The sequence below is a fragment of the Centroberyx affinis genome, unplaced genomic scaffold (genome assembly GCF_046629955.1).
Source record: "Centroberyx affinis isolate AG114_WGS23_722 - 3 ecotype Tasmania unplaced genomic scaffold, CSIRO-AGI_Caff_v1 ptg000787l_1, whole genome shotgun sequence".
NCBI classification, from domain to species: domain Eukaryota; kingdom Metazoa; phylum Chordata; class Actinopteri; order Beryciformes; family Berycidae; genus Centroberyx; species Centroberyx affinis.
The window spans coordinates 31,164-51,081 of NW_027279394.1; the positions used below are offsets into that span (position 1 = coordinate 31,164).

A 19,918-nucleotide genomic window follows, 5' to 3' on the forward strand; every position below is an offset into this window, starting at 1 on the left:
TGAGAATCACTGGTCTAGAGGATAGGGTCTTTTATGAAAATATATATTTTTGGTTTATACCGGCGGTAGTTTCCCTCATGACTACACTACATCACGGGTAGTGACACGTGTAAGATTCATTTTAGCAGGTTGTGCTGTGTATTGTCTGCACAGGCCCTGGAAAACACACTAAATATGTAGTAAAAGAAAAATTATATCTCCTTTTATATCGCGGTAAGTCGTAAAAGGTGGGGCTCCCTATTTTTCAGGCTGAGGCTGTCACAGCTGTCGTTGAGCGCAGAACTATAGCAGTCAACTGTAGCTGCGGTGGTGAAAATGTGTGCTTTTGCTGATCTGATTTTCCTTCGGTTGAAACTTTTGAAAGATTAACTTTTTAAGGACCTGCAGACACCATGTTTTATGGAACTACCGTATTGCAATATCTCAAAATTGACCAGTTTAGCCAAAATTGCCATTTTTACCTGAGGTGTCTCACCTTAAAACCAATTTTTTTTGTGACTTGTGTGCTACCTAATTCCATCAAATCCTATCAATTTATATGAGCAGTGATATAGCCAGTGAAGCAGACCTCCAGGTAGCTGACGGTCGGCGTGTTGTAGATCTTGACGTTGGTGGTGTTGGCGCTGGGCAGCTGCTGGCCATCTCTGAACCAAACGACCGAGGCTCCTGGGTGGGCCAGCACCTCACAGCTGATATTGGCGGGGTTTCCCTCCCAGGTGTACACCGTCACGTCGCCCTGGATCTTAGGAGCGTCTGCAAGAACACACCAGGGAATGAAGAAGGTTAGCCCAAGCATGTTCGGAGCAGTTTATTCAAACTGGAGCAGTTCCTTTTTCCGGGTGAGAACAATGCCATTTGAATCGAGGTGGCACCTGATAGTGAGCTGTTCCTAAAGCTTAGAAAACCTAGCATAACAAAATGAAGCGCTGGAAAACCACACTTTGGACTGATGCTCATATACAGCTATTTCATTTTTTTTTGTGATCAACTTTTTTTAATTTAAAGGAAAAGATGCTACACAACATTCTAGAAACAAAAACCATATATGTTCACAATATGTGTACTTTTCCCCCCAAACCCATCCCGTCTCAACTCCCCGACCCTCCCTCATCTTCCCTCCCCCTCATGGCGACCGATCCCCCCCCACCCACCCACACACACCCCCAACACAGATCTCTATTACTCAATTCTCAAAAGGAAATGGCAAAAGGAAATGATTATGAAATATTTTCCCATAGCTGCAAAATAAAGTAAATCCAACTCAAATAAAAAACACAAAACAAAACACAAGACACAAGAATACATATATGCATCCATACATGCATACACACATACATACAGTATATCTACAATATATACAGTACAGATACATATATATACTCATACACATACATACATTAGATTATTATCCAGTATTATTTTATAATCAAATGACAGCGTTCAAAGGGAGCTTGTATAATGTTTCAATTGTGGCTAAGGTTTCTGTCCAAGCTGAGATGGTTTTACCACTGGCACCATGCATTTTGGCTACAGAGAGCTCCATATTTATCACATCAAGGTAAGTATTAATCCATTGTGGATATGCAAGATTATGAGGTGGCTGCCAACGGACAGCTAACATCTTCTTAGCAGCTGTTAGTCCAGCTAATGTGATGCGTCTCTGTAAATGAGTCAGATCTAAGGTTGACATATCATTAAGAAGCAAGATGATAGGAAGACAAGGAATGTGAATGCTTAGAATCTTTGATAAGGTAAAAGAAACTTGCCTCCAAAAAAGGGATATACAGCTATTTCTTCATGTGTTCTTAACTTGTATGAACACCAGAGAAGAAAGATTACGGCAAAGAGCGCAGACAAGTCTATCCTTACCAAAACTCTGTCCAATAAACAAGCTGCTTGTGACTCCATGTGACTTTTGTTTAAAAGCCCTGTTTTGCTTGTAACTGGGCAGTGGAAACCTAAACAAACCAAATACAAAAATGCAGTCAGGTCCACTTTTCCACTATGGTTTGGACCGAAGAAAACAAACTGTAGTTACGATTGCACTGTCTTACCCAGCAGAGTATAATAGAGTTACTATTGCAACTCCCTGAACAGAACAGCTGTCTTAATCAGCAAACTTTGTTACCCTCATTTTAGCTTGATGTAACTGACTACCAGTATAATTTAGGATTGTTTTATAAAATTTTATTGATCACCTTTAAGGCACATCTTGGACTAGTGCTCTATAAAAGTTATTCTCATTCTCATTATTACAGAAGACATCCAAATTGCCAAGGCAGCTGGAGCATTGAAGGCAATGGAGACAAAGCCTATTAAAAAAAGTATACAATGCTAAGCACATGCTGAGTGTAGTTTAATGGGCGTATTTATCTCAGTTCTATGCGATGTACTCAAGGTCTGCCTTTGCCATCCATTTCATTTTTGAAGATGACCCATGTTGGTTTTATTGAGCATTAAATTATCAATTTGCCCATTTTACTTGTGATGTAATTTCATGGGGAATGAGTTCAGCAAATGCCAAGTGCAATAACTTTACATTTAATGTGAGATTTTCCAGCACAGCAATCACAAAATCTTCTATGTCTCACAGGGCTAAGTGCCATTATTACACAGCAAGTATAATTGCCGCACAGTGACAAGATAGCAAAAGTATTGAAACAACAAATATATAATGTTGCTACAGTACTGCACACTGTCACTGCAATCGCTACATGGAAATAACCTAGATTTATTGTTCAATTTGGGTTTCATGAACATAAATGGGAATCGTAAATAAACCGACAATAAGATTATTCTTCCAGCTGTCTCTTAAGTGTACATTATCTTTGATACCTGCAGAGACACCAATTACACTGTTACCATTTATTGTGCAAGCCCCATTTAGCAGGCTACCTTTATATGCTCAATGAATTGACACTTTCTCTGTGAGCAGTTTTTGCATCATCGTTTAAAATGAAGCTTTAAACAGTGGCTGTAATAGAAGATTACTGCTTTCCTACGCCCCCCCCCCCCCCGTGTTCCTGCTCACATCGCTGAACAACAGTGTTTCTGAATGGAAGTGAAGTATCCTTGGTTTCATGAGCACTGTAAAACGCTGGAGCTTTGCTTCTGACCCTGGACACTTGATAACTCTGCAGTTCCCTGCTCCGGCGATTGATGGACACGGCTGAGTCGACAGATGCTCCATCTCCTGCAGCCCTGATTAGACTCTCGCTCTCTCTATCGAACACACTTTCGGCCTCATTGACTCGCCGGGGGCCTGTGACCTGGCTTTTTTTTTCGATTACTGTAGCCTCCTGGTCTAGTCTGGATGGATTTCTCTAAATAATCAGTATCAGGTTTATTGGCCAAGAGAGTCTGCACGTACCGGGAATTCACCTTGGTCGGTTGCTCGCGTAGGTTACATAAAGTATAACACAGCACAAAAAGGAGAAGAAGTAGTAGTAGAACCCCTGACACAACACACACACACATTCTAGTTACGCACTTAGCTGCTGTTATGATGTTAGAATATTATACTTACACTTGCTTCTTGGCTTAACATAACTGCTGATAAGAGAGACTTTATTTTCCTTATTTAATGTTGTGGCCCTTTTTGTTTTCATGGCACTCTGAATGATCAGGCTGCTTACTCTGTTGATCCTTGAGGAATATTCAATGTTATTTTACTGTTGCACTAATTGTAAGTCTGGATAAGAGTGTCTGCTAAATGCTTAAATTGTAGTATATTAAAAAAATTAAAGTAGCAATTAAGGTAATTTGTCTCTTTTAGGAGTAGTGTATAAAAGAAAGTAGGGCTGGGTGATATGGTTGAAATCAGTATCATGATAATCATAAGGATTTTTCGCTAACAATATAAATCACGATATGGTTCATGTATGCAAAATTACGATAAATAATTAAATGAATGTTCATCTTATTGAACCGAATGGTGATGTTAGGTGTGATGTCAAACAACAACAGAAATATTCAAATAATATTCCTACCATACCTCATTTTATCAGAGTTTTTAAGTAAAATTTGCTTGTCATCATCAATTCAGACAGCAGAAATGTGTGTCACGATATCAAAATATCTTCATATCATCACGATATGATTCCACTGAAAGACGATAAACGATAATATTGAATTATCGCCCAGCCCTAAATGAAAGTAATATAAACAAGTATAAGTAGCATATAAAAGATTTAAAACATGAATTTAGGAAATGGGTGTCTTTTCTGCATGTGGACCTGACGAACCGCACTGATAGAAAGTTATGAAAGTCAGTATTATTAAAAAAAAGGCAAAAAAATACATTAGGTTTAGACCAGTATATCAGTTTGCTAATATATGATGGAGGTATTTATTTATTCCTTTTTTGGTTTAATGTAATAATGAAAATGGACAAATTTAAAGATATTGAGAATCGGCAGCTTCAATCCAAAAACATCTCTATTATATTGACCTTGAAAAACCCATATCAGCATGCACAGACCTAGAGAATATTTCACTACTGAGTGGTTTGAACACAAAGGGGAAAGAAGCTGTACACATGGGTTGGAACGGTATAAAGAGAGTCAAAATAGGTATAAGCATATAACTGTACAGCCAGAATAGAGCTGAATATATAATAACCGACTATGGATACCAGCATTAGAGTGCTATAGGTGCGGTAAATGCCATGCTTATCGCGGGTTAGGGTTAGCTCAAACAGTCATTGTTGTCATTAGATATACTGCTGAAAAAACTGAGTTCCTCCAGAAAAGATATTAACACTTTCCCATCGGCCCTTTGGCAGCAAACCTAGACACACTCACCAGAGCTAATGGGATCACGCTGTGCATAAGATAGGAAGCTCACCATGCTTAGATACCGTCTTTATTGTGTGAGTGGGAGAGTGGAGATAGGAGAGGCCGGAGAGTGAGAGCTGTGCTCGAGACAAAGCACCTTTTTCTTATCGATAATTGCTTGGCGGCGGCGAATCAGCTACCTGATTACGCGCTGATTACGGCAGCTAACCGCAACTCCAACATTTCTATCAGTGGTGCGTTCTGATGATATCTGGAGCAAATTGCTGGCGTATTGGGGCAGGGCTTATTAATCCAATTAAGTGTTCATTAGCTTTATTTCTCTCTCTTTTTGCTGAAGGAACGTTAGATTGATTGCAAAATGAGTTCAAGTGCTATTTGACTTCCACTTGAATATGCGCCCATGCTTTCTTTCCTTGCTTGGAGGACATTAACATACATGGTAAATGTCAAGATTTAGTGTCAGTCGGGCCGGTTGCACAAAACACTCCTTAAGTATGACACTTAAGACTTAATTTCTCCTTAGCTGAGGGACTTACTTAAGGGTGTTGCACAGAATCCCTTAAAAGGTTTCCTTAGTTAAGGAAAAACGTTAAAGCATTTACTGCATTGAAAGAGATTTTACAGCGGTAAAATTCTACAGTTTCCATGGAGACCGTTTGTTTGCTTTGTTTGCTTGCACTTGCGCTTGTGATACCTGTTATCGCCTCACCTGTTACCGTCTCACAAAGTTGGCCTATAGATAGTAAAAAAATGTTAGAAGAAAAGAAGACAAGAACACCAAATTGGTCAGAGGAGGAAAAGATTATACTTCTGGAGGAATACAATAAAAGAAAGCACATACTAAAAAGTAAATTTGATCCGCAAATAACAGCAAACAGAAAACAACGAATGTGGGAGGAAATTGCAACGGAAATTAATTCAAGAAAGGTGAAGAGGTCCATGCAAGAGGTCCAAAAAAAATACGACAACTTCTTCATTTATCGCCATAAACTCGGCCATGTTGCGGTTAAGATAGAGTCAGAGGTACCTTAAGTTTTTTTCCTTACTTTGGATGCTAAGGTCTTTTGTGCAATGGTTTAACTAACTTTAACGGACTCCTTAAGTATAAGACCAAGATAAGGAGAAAACCTTAAATACTTAAGTGAACATTTTAAGGAAACCTTAAGGAGAAGACTTAAGGGTGTTTTGTGCAACCGATTTTATTTTAAGGAAACTTAACTCAGACTTTAAGGAAAATCTTAACTTAAGGTGTTTTGTGCAACCGGCCCCTGTCCTTCAGAATCGAAGAGCGACAGCTTCTTTCTAGAGAGACGTCCAACAATCATACAGAGAGAAATCCATCGTAGAAGAAGAAGAGAGACCAACTTCTCCACTGAACATCACAGACTGATGATGAACAGTGGAAGAGTATCCAAGGGTGGTTTCTTTTAATAAATAACCCCAACATGGGCAACTAACACTGTTTAACTTATGCTACCTGGTCCATAAAAAACTTGAAAACTTCTTAAGATGACTTTGTGAGGTAAAAGAACAGATAGCAGCTCTCTTATTGCAGATCAGGACCAACAAAAGTTTGACTAGGGCTGAACAATTAATCAAAATTTTATAGAAATCGCAATATGGCCTACTGCAATTTTCAAATCGCAGGAGGTGCAATATTTGTTAAAGGTGAAATGTGTGTCAAAATGCCATTTTAAATGAAATATTGTCGTGCTGCAGAGATGTCCTGGCCTACACATCATATTCAACAAAGAAAACATCTTTGTTTGGTAGAGATCCCCGCAAAAATCACACCATAATCATTTTAATACGTTTTTCAATGAAATTGAGAATAATGATGTAAAAATGATCATTCCCTCTAATATCGCAAATCATATCGCAATTGCAATATCAGTCAAAATAATCACAATTAGATATTTTTTCAAAATCGTTCAGCCCTAAGTTGGACCATTGTGTCTTTGATCAATGAATTAAAATAGTGCAATCAAAAGATGAGGTCTATTGATAAAATTAAACCATTAAAAGAAGTATAGGCAGAGTTGAGAGACTTACAGCGGACTTCCAGGTACATGTGCTGGCTGTCCTGACCAATGGAGTTGCGGGCGGTGCAGAGATACTGGCCGGCATCGGTGAACTGGACGTACTTTAAGGTGAGAGAGGACACTCGTGCATGGCTGCGCACCACAACGTTTCCATCCAGGCTCTGCAAAGAAGAGAGAGAAAGAAATTGTTCACACTTATAAAGTCTGTGACATTTTTCTAGAAATATATGTCTGATTTGCTACTCTCTATCGGCAGTTGCCATAGCACAATAGTTACCCACAATAGCTGGGTAGTTAGCATGAGCAGTGATAACCCTAACCCAGTGAACAGACAAAGTAAAGAGCGCCACCTACAGAAACTCAAACTGCATCAAAATCACAAAATAAAAACACACAAGAATCCCACGGATTGCCACTTTAAAGCTGCACTAGACACGATTTTTGGTGGGAAATCTTCTCCAGGAATCAAAACTTCAACTTAAAAATGAAATCCAAAAGTCAGCGCTCCGTCCAGAGAAGGCTGGAATCACCAACACTGGATCTCCTCTCTCATCCCTTTGGTATCCTTTGGTATAAAGTACACAGATCAGCCGGGTTGGTAAATATCAGTGTGCTGTGTGTAGTTTACTGATGTTGCGTTGCATGGTTTCTGAGTATTGAAGTCCTTAAATGTCAAATAGTTCCCTATCCTTGCAGACCTTAGATCAGGCCCGATATGGGCCCGAGCCCGGTTTAAAACCAAAATTTTCTTAGTAAGTTGGCTGTTTATAAGTAAACTAATTCCAAGTTGTTTGAATGACAAAAATCTGTTCAGAATTACGTGCTGCAGCTTACTGAATAGCCTACTTCCTCTCGCAAAGGCAGCGAAAACCCGGCACTTACATTTCAAATCGTAACCTTTGATTGACTGGTGATAAAAACATAATTGACACAAGGAATTAACAATCAGACAGAAATCTGTTCAGAATTACGCACGGGATCTTAATGAATAGTAGGGCTGGGTATCGCCACTGATTTCCCGAATCGATTCCGATTCACAAGGTCCCGATTCGATTTCCGATTTGATTCAATATCGATTCGGTTAGGGATATTTCAGTTACAATACCAATTTTGCTTGGATATGAAAGAGATTCTCAGAGAACTAATGCTGTAAATTGTACATTGTGCATTATTAAAAATATTAATGTTTATATACAGAATTGACCCCAAAGCAGTTACATTAATGTACTTTTTATTTAACATGACCAACACACTACAGCAGTCAACACAATATAGTGCAAGCTGTGCAACTCTACAGACTCTACAGTCAGAGTGACCAGATAAGTGCTTTCTTTAGTGCAGTGTAGCTTCAAGCTTCAAGCATCCACACGAAATGGCATATATTAAAAGATCGATCTCAGGATTTTATGAATTGATATCGATTTTTTAAACCCAGCCCTAATGAATAGCACAACACGAAAGCTAAACTTGTTTCAGTTGGTTCAACAAACCTGAGCAGCCTTTGCGCATGCCTATATATATATATATATATCTGGGGCGTACATTTAACATTCTGATTATCACAACAAATAGCTTACTCCCCACCCCAATTACAAAAAACAAAACAAAAAAAAAAACCATCTGCTATTGGCTGATCTTTAGTGCCAGGTGATGTCACCTTCTATAAAGTACAAGTGGTGGTGACATCAGATTTTTACACTTTTTACACGCATTTTCTTCACTTTGGAGAGGCATTTGCGTCTTAGATACAAAGATACAAATAACAGAAATGCTAATGCTTTCACCTTCATTACCGAGAAAGCCATTTGCTACAAACAAGACGCTTTGAAATGAACGGGATTAAAGTGTGAATATAATTGGAGTGAATGCTTTGTTCCTAATAGTCTCATATCTGTCACAAATGATTCCAAACAACAAAAGGCGAGCTTCCCCTGGACATGGATTGAGATATATTGGTGTTTTTTTTTTTTCCTTCTCTCAAAGACATCAATAATGGAGAACATAAATGTGGCAGGCTCTATAAAAAACACGCCTGTTAAAAAACACAGCAACAGCTTCCCTTCCCCCGTTTCCTCTGGGCGACACGGCGTTTCACACCGACAGCGGGGGGGGGGGGGGGGGGGAGAGAGAGACACGTCGACTTTCTTGGCCCGCCGCCGATTTTTCTATTAATATTGCAGCGTTCTAGGTGCTTCGCCGTTTATATTATATAAATAATGGAGTGATATTTGTTATATTAGCGCCGTGGCTGTCCCGTTATCCTGGATGCAGATGCGGTGGAAACATTTCTGCTGTTTGCCGAGGATCCGAGGGAGTGTCCCAGAACATTTTGAAAGGGCAACATTAATCTTGTCGCACCGCGGTGACACAGAAACGGAGCTGTATTGGGCACACTGTTCGAATGTAAACACAGATAAGGTTAATGATGAATAATATTTTAACGATACAACAGGGGTAAAAGTGCACAAGCAGACCTTTGAACAGGTTCTCATTCATTATTTGCGGCGAATCACGTTAATTATGCTACTCTGATTTGCTACCAAATGAATTACAACGGTAGACCTATCATAGTAAGCGCGGCAAGAAATTGGTAATTATTTTTTGAGAGCTATTCTCCGGTCCAACATGACTCTTTAATTGTCAGGCTTAGTCAATACTGTGCACTGCATGTAGCAACATTGTTATTAGTCATGCCAGCTCTTCTGTACAAAGGCAGCCAGCAATTACAACTTTTTGAGTGTTTTAACGGCTAAAGGTCATGGCTACGTTTTACATGTTGCATTAAAGGAGAAGGTGAGGTTTGTCCATATAACACACAGGGAGGCTGCCAGCACAACTCCATAGCAGCCTTCTCCAATACAACTGAAGTCAGTGGGGACCAGTTCTTCAGAGTTCCAAAAAGACCTACAGTATATTTACACCATCATTTAGTGCAAATCTTAACTACAGCTGATTGATTTGCAACAAATCATGGTGTGTAGGTCTTTCTATGCACAGCTGTTTTTGTTTTGGAACTCTAAAGAACAGGTCCCCATTGACTTCAGTTGTTTTGGAGAAGGCTGCTACCAAGTTGTGCTGGCAGCCTCCCTGTGTGTTATATGGACTAACAAATTTCAAGTTTCATTTGGCATGAGGGTGAGTAGATGATGATGGAATTTTCATCTTTGGGTGAACTATTCCTTTAATTGCTCCCATAAATGCTGCTAAATGAATCACCATCCACTTAATACTGTTGGTGTGACCGGAGTGAAACTTCGAAGTCGTTTTTCTCAGCCTCGCTCGCTTGCGCAGTCACTGCTGTTCTGCTTTTGTAGGGCAAAGCTGACACTCCGTTACATAACCTGTCAATAGATGTGCTCCGCTAGTCATATATTCTGTTCTACCACTGCTACACAGGGAGGGGGGGGGGAAAAAAAATGCCAGGCAGAATCTGCAGAGGCTGCCGCTGTCGTCGGAGTCAGCCTGAACGAACCCAGTAGTGCTCTTCATACGTGTTCCTTTTTTTTTTGCTCCTGGTACATTCTCGCCCGATAAACTGACACGTTCGGTTCCACTCCCGAGTATTCCATGAGCACCGCATGAAAGCTGACAAGATAGAAACCGGATTCACGAACGTGCCGTGTCGGTTCTCTCGGCAATCGAGGCGAAAGCGTTTTCTTCACTTGCAAAAAAGGCATTTGTGTTTTTTTTTTTTTTTACTGTGCTAAGTGACTAATCAAAACCTCTTCACCACCTCCACCGCCACCACGCACTAAGAAAGAAGACGTTAATGCCGCATTCATGTCATAAAAAACGCTCACGTCAACCTCCTAGTGGTAATTGCGAGTAGGATATGTGGGGATTTTTGGCAGCCTCCGATGTCTCCCTTGCCTGATATCAGACAGAATTGTCAACTTGCTACACTCCATTTCCATCTCGATTCCATTCGATTTTCCCTAACCAATCACTAGAGACCAACGTATCGGCCTGAATCTAACATCATTTTCAAGTCAACACTGATGCAAAAAAAACATCTCCCCTTTGAAAAAATGCCTTCAAAGCAGAGTGCTGTTCGGATTTCAAAGTAATTGGTACTTTTAATCGATTTAGATCAGCCTGGATAGCAGCGTCTATCTTGTCTATAGCGGTCGCCATTGTTGTTATTGCTGATTGGCTAATCGTTAGTCCCCCCCCGGCGCTCATTGGACCGATCATTTTTCAACCGAGAAACCGCTGTTTCATGTCACGATGCCAGACCAGAATCAGTCAACTCGGTGGAGTGGGTGGATTCAAAGGTCTGGACCCAGGCAAATGTCTCCCACCTGGCATCACGAATTGCCGAAGTGTGTCAACACAAGTGGGAAACATAGCAGGGAATCCAACCGGTGTCGGCAGTCCAAGGTAACAAAAATCTAAATGATCAGCCAACGTTCTTCTGCTTCTTCCAATATGACACGAACATAGCATTTAGCTTACTGACTCGCAGGATTTCTGGGCAGTGAAGTCCTCAAAATTCAAACAGTAACTTCTCGCTGCCATCTGGGGGCGCCAAAGTGTGAAGTTCCCTAGTGCAGCTTTAAAGGAATAGTTCTCACAAAAATGTAAGTAAACAACTTTTTATCCATTATTTAATGCAACTCGAGTCTTCCTCTATTGTATTCAGCATCCGTGTCCCCAAACCTTGCAAGTAGGAAGACTCGATTTGCACTAAATAACTGATAAAATGTATTTTTTTTCCACTCACAGAGTGGATGCATGGCATCAAAACACTTATAGTATGCTGCGGTTGTATGGAGGACATTTATGGACATTTTTAGCCCTTTTTGAAGCCTGAAGGACTGGCCTGTATTTACTGCATTTACTCGTTTGAAAGAAAGCTTCTCCGGCAGTGAACCTGGTGAACTAGCATGATATCAGCTTTTAGATCACATTCATCTACATTCATATCGTCTTGACTAATCATATAGTGCATTCTTGCTCTTTAATCTTGCAGCAGCCTATCATTTACGCCTATCGCAGAGTCCAGGTCAGCCAGGGTCTGATCCAAAAATATGATCCAAGGCTGCAGATTAGTTTGATCAATCCCAGGCTTTTTTTTTCTTCTTTTTTTTAAAGTGCATTCATCACCGGTGGATTTTCTCACACAGGCTACATCTGAATATTTATTGTGGTGACATTTTCCTCTTTACTGCTTTGCAGCGCAGTAGACTGACGATATCTCCAGAAACATAAACTCTGAACACTAATAATCATAGATCATCATGAGTCGGCAAGTTTTCTTATGTGGTATTCTTGCCTTCAATTGTCTTATCTACACAGCCACATACAAACTACTGTATCTTGTTAAACTCTATCTCTATCTGTCTCACCCCCTCCCTTTGGGGACAAGGGGTATATGACAAGGTCTTTCCTAGACTATACATTTAGGGTGTGATCACACCTATAGTTTGTTTTCCTTGGTCCAAATCATAGTTGAAAAGTTGACTTTGTAATATTTTTGTATTTGGTTCATTTAGGTTCACATTGGCCAAATGCAAGCAAACTGGACTTTGGCAGCCGGGGGGGGGGGGGGGGGGGCAGGGGAGTCAAAACAAATACGAAAATTCCCCCATAATTTATCATCTCTGGTCTTTACACCAGGTAAGAACACATGAATAAAAAGTTGAATATGAGCATCAGTCCAGACATTTGCATTTTCAGGCAGTCTCGGTACGGTTATTGGTGTGAGCGCATCCTTATTTTTTAGATTTGTATTTTAGAGATCGCATTTAATGAGATCACATCAATGTATGTCGACTCGAAAATGGCTGTCATGGGTCTCCTGTGGCTGGATTTATTATATAACACAAAGGCCAATGGATTTTGGGAGTCTAAGCAATCAGCTGAAGCAGAGGAATATAATTATAACTACTATTTCCCTGAATGATTTTGAAAATGTAACACCGATTTGTATAGAAGGTGGAGGGACATTCTGAATGCTGAGACATTTCAATTTTAATATTCTAATTTCATAATTTTAATTCAGAACAGGCTTTCTAGTGTTAGATCGGTCTGAATTACTTTTCCCTGCTCACTGTCTCCTTCTGTTTACATTGCTTGTATGCACAATGTGCCTGGACCGCATCCAGACTGCATGTAGAATTCCCGTTACAATGCGAGCCAGAATGGTCACTGAATGCACTCTGGTGTCAACTGATGATTAAGCGAATCTGGGTATTAGATTTTTTTTTGTTATTGATTCCGATAGACCGCTATTATTTTCTCCTGTAAAATCGCTGGGAATGAGTGCCTTGATTTGCTCTCAAAAAAGGCTTTCACAGAAGTCACAGGCGCTGTGTTTGGTGGTAAGTGCTCCCGGCTGGCTGGAGGTGTCGAAGTCCTAATTGAAACATTTGTGAAAGGGAGGTGACCATTGGATAACCCCAGTGCCATACCCGCTCTCATACTCCCCCTTTCCTCACATCCAAAGGCAAAATCCACCCTACAACACCGACTCTGTTAAAACAGCTATTGGTGATATTCCTTCCATTAATGGGGATTTTTGGCCAAACATTTCAGCTGTCTAAAACATCAGCGGTAAACGTCAGGTTTTGGTGTCAGTCCCTCAGAATCAAAGAGCAAGGGCTTCTTTCTAGAGCCGCCATTTTGCACCGAGAGACGTTCAACAATCATACAGGGAGAAATCCATCGTAGAAGAGATACTAAGGTGTGCAATTCTTGCTTTATCTCAACTGGAAACTCTTGCTCTCTTGCTGTTACTACTTCAACTTCAACTTCAACTTTATTGTCCCCGAGGGGAAATTTGTCTTGCGGCCTGATAAAACATAGAACACACAGAGACATAGGCACACGGACTCAGGTACAAAAAACATGATAAAATACATGAATGCTTAAATACATCAAGTGACAACAGGAAACCTAGAGTATTTTTAGCCATCGCTAAAACCATCATCAGCTCCCAGTAGTTGAATGGGAAATCATCAGCTGGGTCATCATGAGCATTTAACAGTTTGGTGGCCTGAGAAATAAAATAATTATTCAACCTGTTAGACCTGGCCTTTGGTAGTCTAAATCTCTGTCCGGAGGGTAGGAGCTCAGATTCTCCATACAGAAGATGAAGAGAACACTGTAAAATATCTCCAGCCTTAGAAGTTGCTCTCTTACGGAAGATGTGAGACAGATCAGGCAGTTTAACACCAATGATCTTACTGGCCACTTTAACTTTATGTTGCAGCCTGTTCTTGTCACCTGTTGAGAGATTACCAAACCAAGTAATAATAGAGAAGGTGATGACTGACTCTACCATGGAGCTGTAGAAGAGCGTCATGAGTTTAGTACACACACCAAACCAATTAAGCTTCTGGAGGAAGTGCAGTCGTTGCTGGGTTTTTTTTTTACAAATTGCCCCTGTGTTCTCATTGAATTTCAGCTTGTTATCAATTATAGTACCCAGGTATTTGTAACACTGAACCTGTTCAATGGTCTGACCCTTAATGACTGTCTGAATGGGCGTGTAGGGCTTTACTATGCTATCGTTATTGCTCTCTCCACATGAAACCAACAGCAGGATCAACCTAACCTTAATTCAAACTTTAACAAGGATCAACCTAACCTTAATCCAAACCTTAACCAGGATCAACCTAACCTTAATTCAAACTTTAACCAGGATCAACCTAACTTTAATCCAAACTTTAACCAGGATCAACCTAACCTTAATCCAAACCTTAACCAGGATCAACCTAAACCTTAATCCAAACCTTAACCAGGATCAACCTAAACCTTAATCCAAACCTTAACCAAAGACGCTTTACTAATTTGTGCTATTATCACATAATCCAATGTGTGGTATTGCCACATGGTTCAGTTCATGGTGGAGGAGTGGAACGTTCACATAATTTGTGTCCACAACACATCATTTGCGTTTCATAGTTTGGGCTCATTTCACACAATTTTATGAGACCAGATCAGAAAGAAAGATCAAAGCACCTCATTTCAATGATCAAAAGCAAGTACACAGTAGAAGATGTTAAATACAAACCAATTTTTCAACAGGCCAATCAGCTACTGACAGAGGAGGGGACTAAACTACAGCAAACCACTAATAGTCTACTCATACTAGTTAGTTGTCTACAAAACCTAGGTAAGGAAAACCTACAGGGGAAACATCATCAAATCAATATAATTCACCCATAACAGTAAATAGCAAATGACATGGTTATGGGAATATGGTTCAATCCCATACATCCTGCAGCGTTTTATCAATGCAGTCAATGTCATTTTTGGAGGTGATATTCATATTTTATGACCATGGAATCAATCAGAAGAGAATAAAAATGCTGTTGTGCGTCCAAAACCAACTGTATGCCACCAAAAAAAACCACTTATATAATGATACAAACAGCACATAATAATAAATATGCTGTGGCTGTGGTCCGTGGAGGCCATAAATCACACAGCTTGGAATCCAGGCGACTGTTGGAGCACTCCATCAACAGTGGGACGCGTCACTGGTCACATGCTGGGATGACACTTGGCGTTAAGCGGACTTATGTGCTGTGATAATTGAAATAAACTTGGAAGAAATATGGACATAAATCAAGACGCTCACCGACTTCATTGGCTGGTGAAAGTTATGAAGTCCAGCCGGTGGGGGAGAGGAGGATTATAAGGAAGGTGAAGAGGTTGCAAAGTAATATTCTCAGAAACATGCAATCCATGTTTATGCATAGAGGTTTGTCCATATCTTCATTTCCACTTTTTTTCTTAGGTTTTTGGAAGCACAGAAGTTGGCAGAACACTAGGTGTGATCAAAGATTTTAATGCACGCTGCCAATGTTGGTAGAGTGCTTGCACATTGCCCTGAATTTTTAGCCGCAGATGTTGATTTGTTATCATGTGCTGTTTTTTTAATGAGGGCAACCCCTCACTCTTAGCAGCATCTCATCGGGTATTTTGACATTGCAGCTCAGTAAGGTGTATTAAAGGAATAGTTCACCCAAAAATGAAAATTATGTCATCGTCTACTCACCCTCATGCCAAATGAAACACAGGTGAAATGTGTTAGTCCATATAACACACAGGGTGGTTGCCAGCACAACTTGGTAGCAGCCTTCTCCAAAACAACTGAAGTCAATGGGGACCTGTTCTTTAGAGTTCCAAAACAAAAACAGCCAAACAATCACACTGTACATAGAAAGACCTATACACCATTATTTGTTGCAAATCAATCAGCTGTAGTTAAGATTTGCACTAAATGATGGTGTAAATATACTGTAGGTCTTTTTGGAACTCTGAAGAACTGGTCCCCACTGACTTCAGTTGTTTTGGAGAAGGCTGCTATGGAGTTGTGCTGGCAGCCTCCCTGTGTGTTATATGGACAAACTTCACCTGTGTTTCAACTGGCATGAGGGGGAGGAGATGATGACAGAATTTTCATTTTTGGGTGAACTATTCCTTTAAGTTCATTCCTTTACTGATCATGTCTATGTGGCAGCGAGTGAAGTTAGCATGTTTTGTGAAGGTCTATCTTAGGGCAGTATAGTTCTCAACCGTGTGCCGTGACACTCTGAGGGTCTGCGGGTTTTCGTTCCAACCAAACGCGACAGCAGCTGATTCCCCCGATGAGACCCTCCTCTCTGGTTGAAGTCAGTGAAATCAGCTGCTGTAGTGTTTGGTTTGGCATGAAAACCTGCACATTCTTGGGTCACAGAGGTGTGACCAAGTCAACTTTGCTCGAGTCCCAAGTCAGTCTCAAGTCTTGGGGCACAAGTCTCAAGTCAAGTCCCAAGTCTAAATGTAGAACACCAAGTCAAGTCCATGTCATTAATGCCAAGTCTCAAGTCTCAACGTAGAACACCAAGTCAAGTCCATGTCATTAATGTCAAGTCTCAAGTCTAAATGTAGAACAGCAAGTCAAGTCAGGACAAATCAAGAGTCCAGTATCAATTTAATATCTTAAAGAAAACTAAATATCTAGGACTTTTCAAAACAATATGGTTTTAATAGGATAAAAACTTGGTAAGAGCATCATGAGTTTGATTTCTAGAATCAGTTTCAACTTCAATAAATTCAATCATTCCATACAAATTCAGAAAACAGAATTTAAATTCAGTCGTCTGCTGGAACAAATCTCATCACTTTCAATCAAAGTCATTTACACAAACACAAGATCTCAAGTCAAGACTTTAGAAACCGTTTCAAGTCGTCAAAGTCAAGTCCCAAGTCACCAGAACCCAAGTCAAGTCAAGTCTCAAGTCACCAGAACCCAAGTCAAGTCAAGTCTCAAGTCACCAGAACCCAAGTCAAGTCAAGTCTCAAGTCTTCTCTTCATGCATCAAGTCAAGTCTCAAGCAACTAAAATTTTGACTTGTGACTTGAGTCCCCACTTCTGCTGGGTCATGATAGCGCATGGTTGAGAACCACTATGTTAGGGCCTAGTAGAGCTTGGTGGGTTAGTGCTGTGTCTGTGGCACAGCTAGCTTGGCCGGCCCATAGCAGAGCAGAGAGTGTTGGCTGTTTGAGGTTGCAGAGCTCTGTGCAGGCCTCAGTCACCTCTGGAAAGTTCCTTGCCTGCATCGAGGCAAGTCTGAAAAACTAACCAGACCATGACAGGAGGAAATAGCAGAACGCTATACGGCCGGCAAAATGGAACGTCTACTTTTAGATGCTGTTTTCTGCATCATGAAAAGGAATTCAATAAATAGGGCAAGTCTAAATGCGTGCTGGAACTAAATGGCTTAAATGCACTGTACTACATATTTAATGGACTACTTATTTAGTACACTACTAAATGTAGTGTACTAAATATGGGCTGAATGACAACACTTCTGCTCTGCAATAAACAGGGTTGGCCTATTGTGTAAGCGGGCTACTCCAACTAAGAGTCAGGCTACGGTATTTAGTAGCCATACCTCATATGTGTCAGGCCGAGTCCAAGAAGCCTAGAGAGGACAAACACACAGGACACACAAGACAGAGAGCGACAACATGGGAGCAAAGTAAGCCGTTGTAGAGGATCCACACACATGAAGATGAAATGAGTGGAGACTGGATTTACCTGGAGATGTGTAACAAGTTCATGGTTCAAACACAAGTGCACACATTTTGAATAAAAAAAAAACTTTATGATGTTTCGTTTGCACATTGGACAGGACTGAATGATTTTTTTTCCAGCAAGTTAAAGGAATAGTTCACCCAAAAATGAAGATTCTGTCATCATGTGGCATTTTGGAGGCATTTTGCATTTGGAGTAGATGATGACAGAATTTTCATTTTTGGGTGAACTATTCCTTTAAGTAGGATGTATTAGGCTGATGCTAATTCCAAGCCTGAATCAATGATATCACTCAATTAAAATATTACAAAAAGGCAATACTAACCATAATACAGTACAATGTTATTCTAGAATGCAAAGTCAAACATTATGGGTAGAAGTGTCCCCAGGTCATCATGGGAGCTTCTCAGTTCCGTTACAAAAAAGCTACATGTGAAACCCCAAAGCACATGTTGAACACATGTTGGTTTTCATATGTGAACATGTGAAATTTCCCATGCCCACATATAAATTATATTTTCACCACCAAATGTGGAAAAACAGCATGATTTTTTTTTTTTTTCACATATGAAAACCAACATGTGTCTCCAAAAATGGGCTTTGAATTCACATGTGTTTGTACTATTACTACGTTACTGGCTTATGCTATTATATTGTTTAGCAAAAATATTGTTATCAGGCCTGTAATATAATAAACAAGCAATAACGTAAGAAGTTATCATGTTACGGGCAAAAAAGCTATTACATTACAGGTTCAAGATTTTACTACGTGATTGGATTTTTATGACGTTATGGGCTTTATTACATTTGATTTTATTACATTATGGGCAGTTATTACATTATGGTCAATTACTATTTTTGGGCTTTTACAATGCTCTTGAAGCATCTGCCGAGAAAGGAACTAATGACAAGTGAGCCATTAATGCTATCTAGGGACTTTGTTTTGCTAATCAGCGCCTTTGTCATCATGGCATTCTGTGTTTTGATGAACTCATTTATTTACCTATGGCACACTGGTCTGCGCCGGTTATCTTCTGTTAATGACAAGTACATTTAGATAAGTCACATGCCACGCGATGTGAACCGAACCTCGGCCGTCAAATTGAAATCCCCCCCCCCCGGTCCGAGACGCGAAGTGAACTTTCCCGACGGGCAAATCTGCATACGGCCCGATAACATCCATTCCACTTTTGTACAAGGCGGTGACATTCAAAAGAGGCCGCACCAGGCCGACAGAAATGACCCGCTCTGTCATCGCACGTCATTATGAATACACCTGCGCGCTCGGGAGAGTCTGGCCCGATGTGATGTACAACTCCCCGATAAACCCTGATAAACCGCGAATGGAAGACTAGAGCGAGGCGGACGGAGGGGGGGAAACAGACCAATGATGAATGACCGGGTAATAAAGGAGCCAATGAAAATTAGTGACAGCTATTACCGAACGATCAGCAGGATTTTCTGATTGCAGTGGCATTAATTCAAAATTCATCAGACAGTGATAGATAGTGAGGGAGAAGCGTGATGACAGACTGTGAATGGGGGGGAAGTTGCGAGCACCGGTGCCCCGAGTTCCTTTTTCTCGCAGGTGGATTATTCTTGCTAGAGGAGGAATGGGATTCAATAACTCAACAATGCTGTGAATGCGCCGCGCTGTGTGATTGCCTCTGTTGATTGTCAGTAACAAATGGCACTGTTAATTGGAAAAGACTGTGGCCACTTTAGCGGAGTCTATTCGGAGAAAAAGCGTTCTCGTCTGACAACTCTTGGAAGTTGAATGGAGGAAAAACATGATCATACAAAGAAAGTGTTCATAGTTTAATAGTTTGATGTTGAGTTAATTGCAGAGGTGGAAAGTAACTAAGTACATTTACTCAAACTTAAGTACAATTTTGAGGTACTTGTACTTTGCTTGAGTATTACCATTTTATGCTACTTTATACTTCCACTCCACTACATTTCAGAGGGAAATATTGTACTTTTTACTCCACTACCTTTATCTGATAACTTAAGTTACTAGTTACTTTGCAGATTCAGATTATTAATAC

The 19,918-nt window shown here is 40.3% G+C and overlaps 1 protein-coding gene across 1 annotated transcript in view; it reads right to left on the bottom strand.

The window, feature by feature from the left end:
• LOC139644795 (neural cell adhesion molecule 1-like) overlaps positions 1 to 19,918 on the bottom strand; it is a 64,950-nt gene that overhangs the window by 30,245 nt on the left and 14,787 nt on the right. The window contains exons 5-6 of the mRNA XM_071520283.1: positions 6,849 to 6,999; positions 569 to 753 (exon numbers count right to left, since the gene is read on the bottom strand). Coding sequence (XP_071376384.1) covers positions 569 to 753; positions 6,849 to 6,999 — 336 coding nt within the window. The remainder of the gene's footprint in view (positions 1 to 568; positions 754 to 6,848; positions 7,000 to 19,918) is intronic.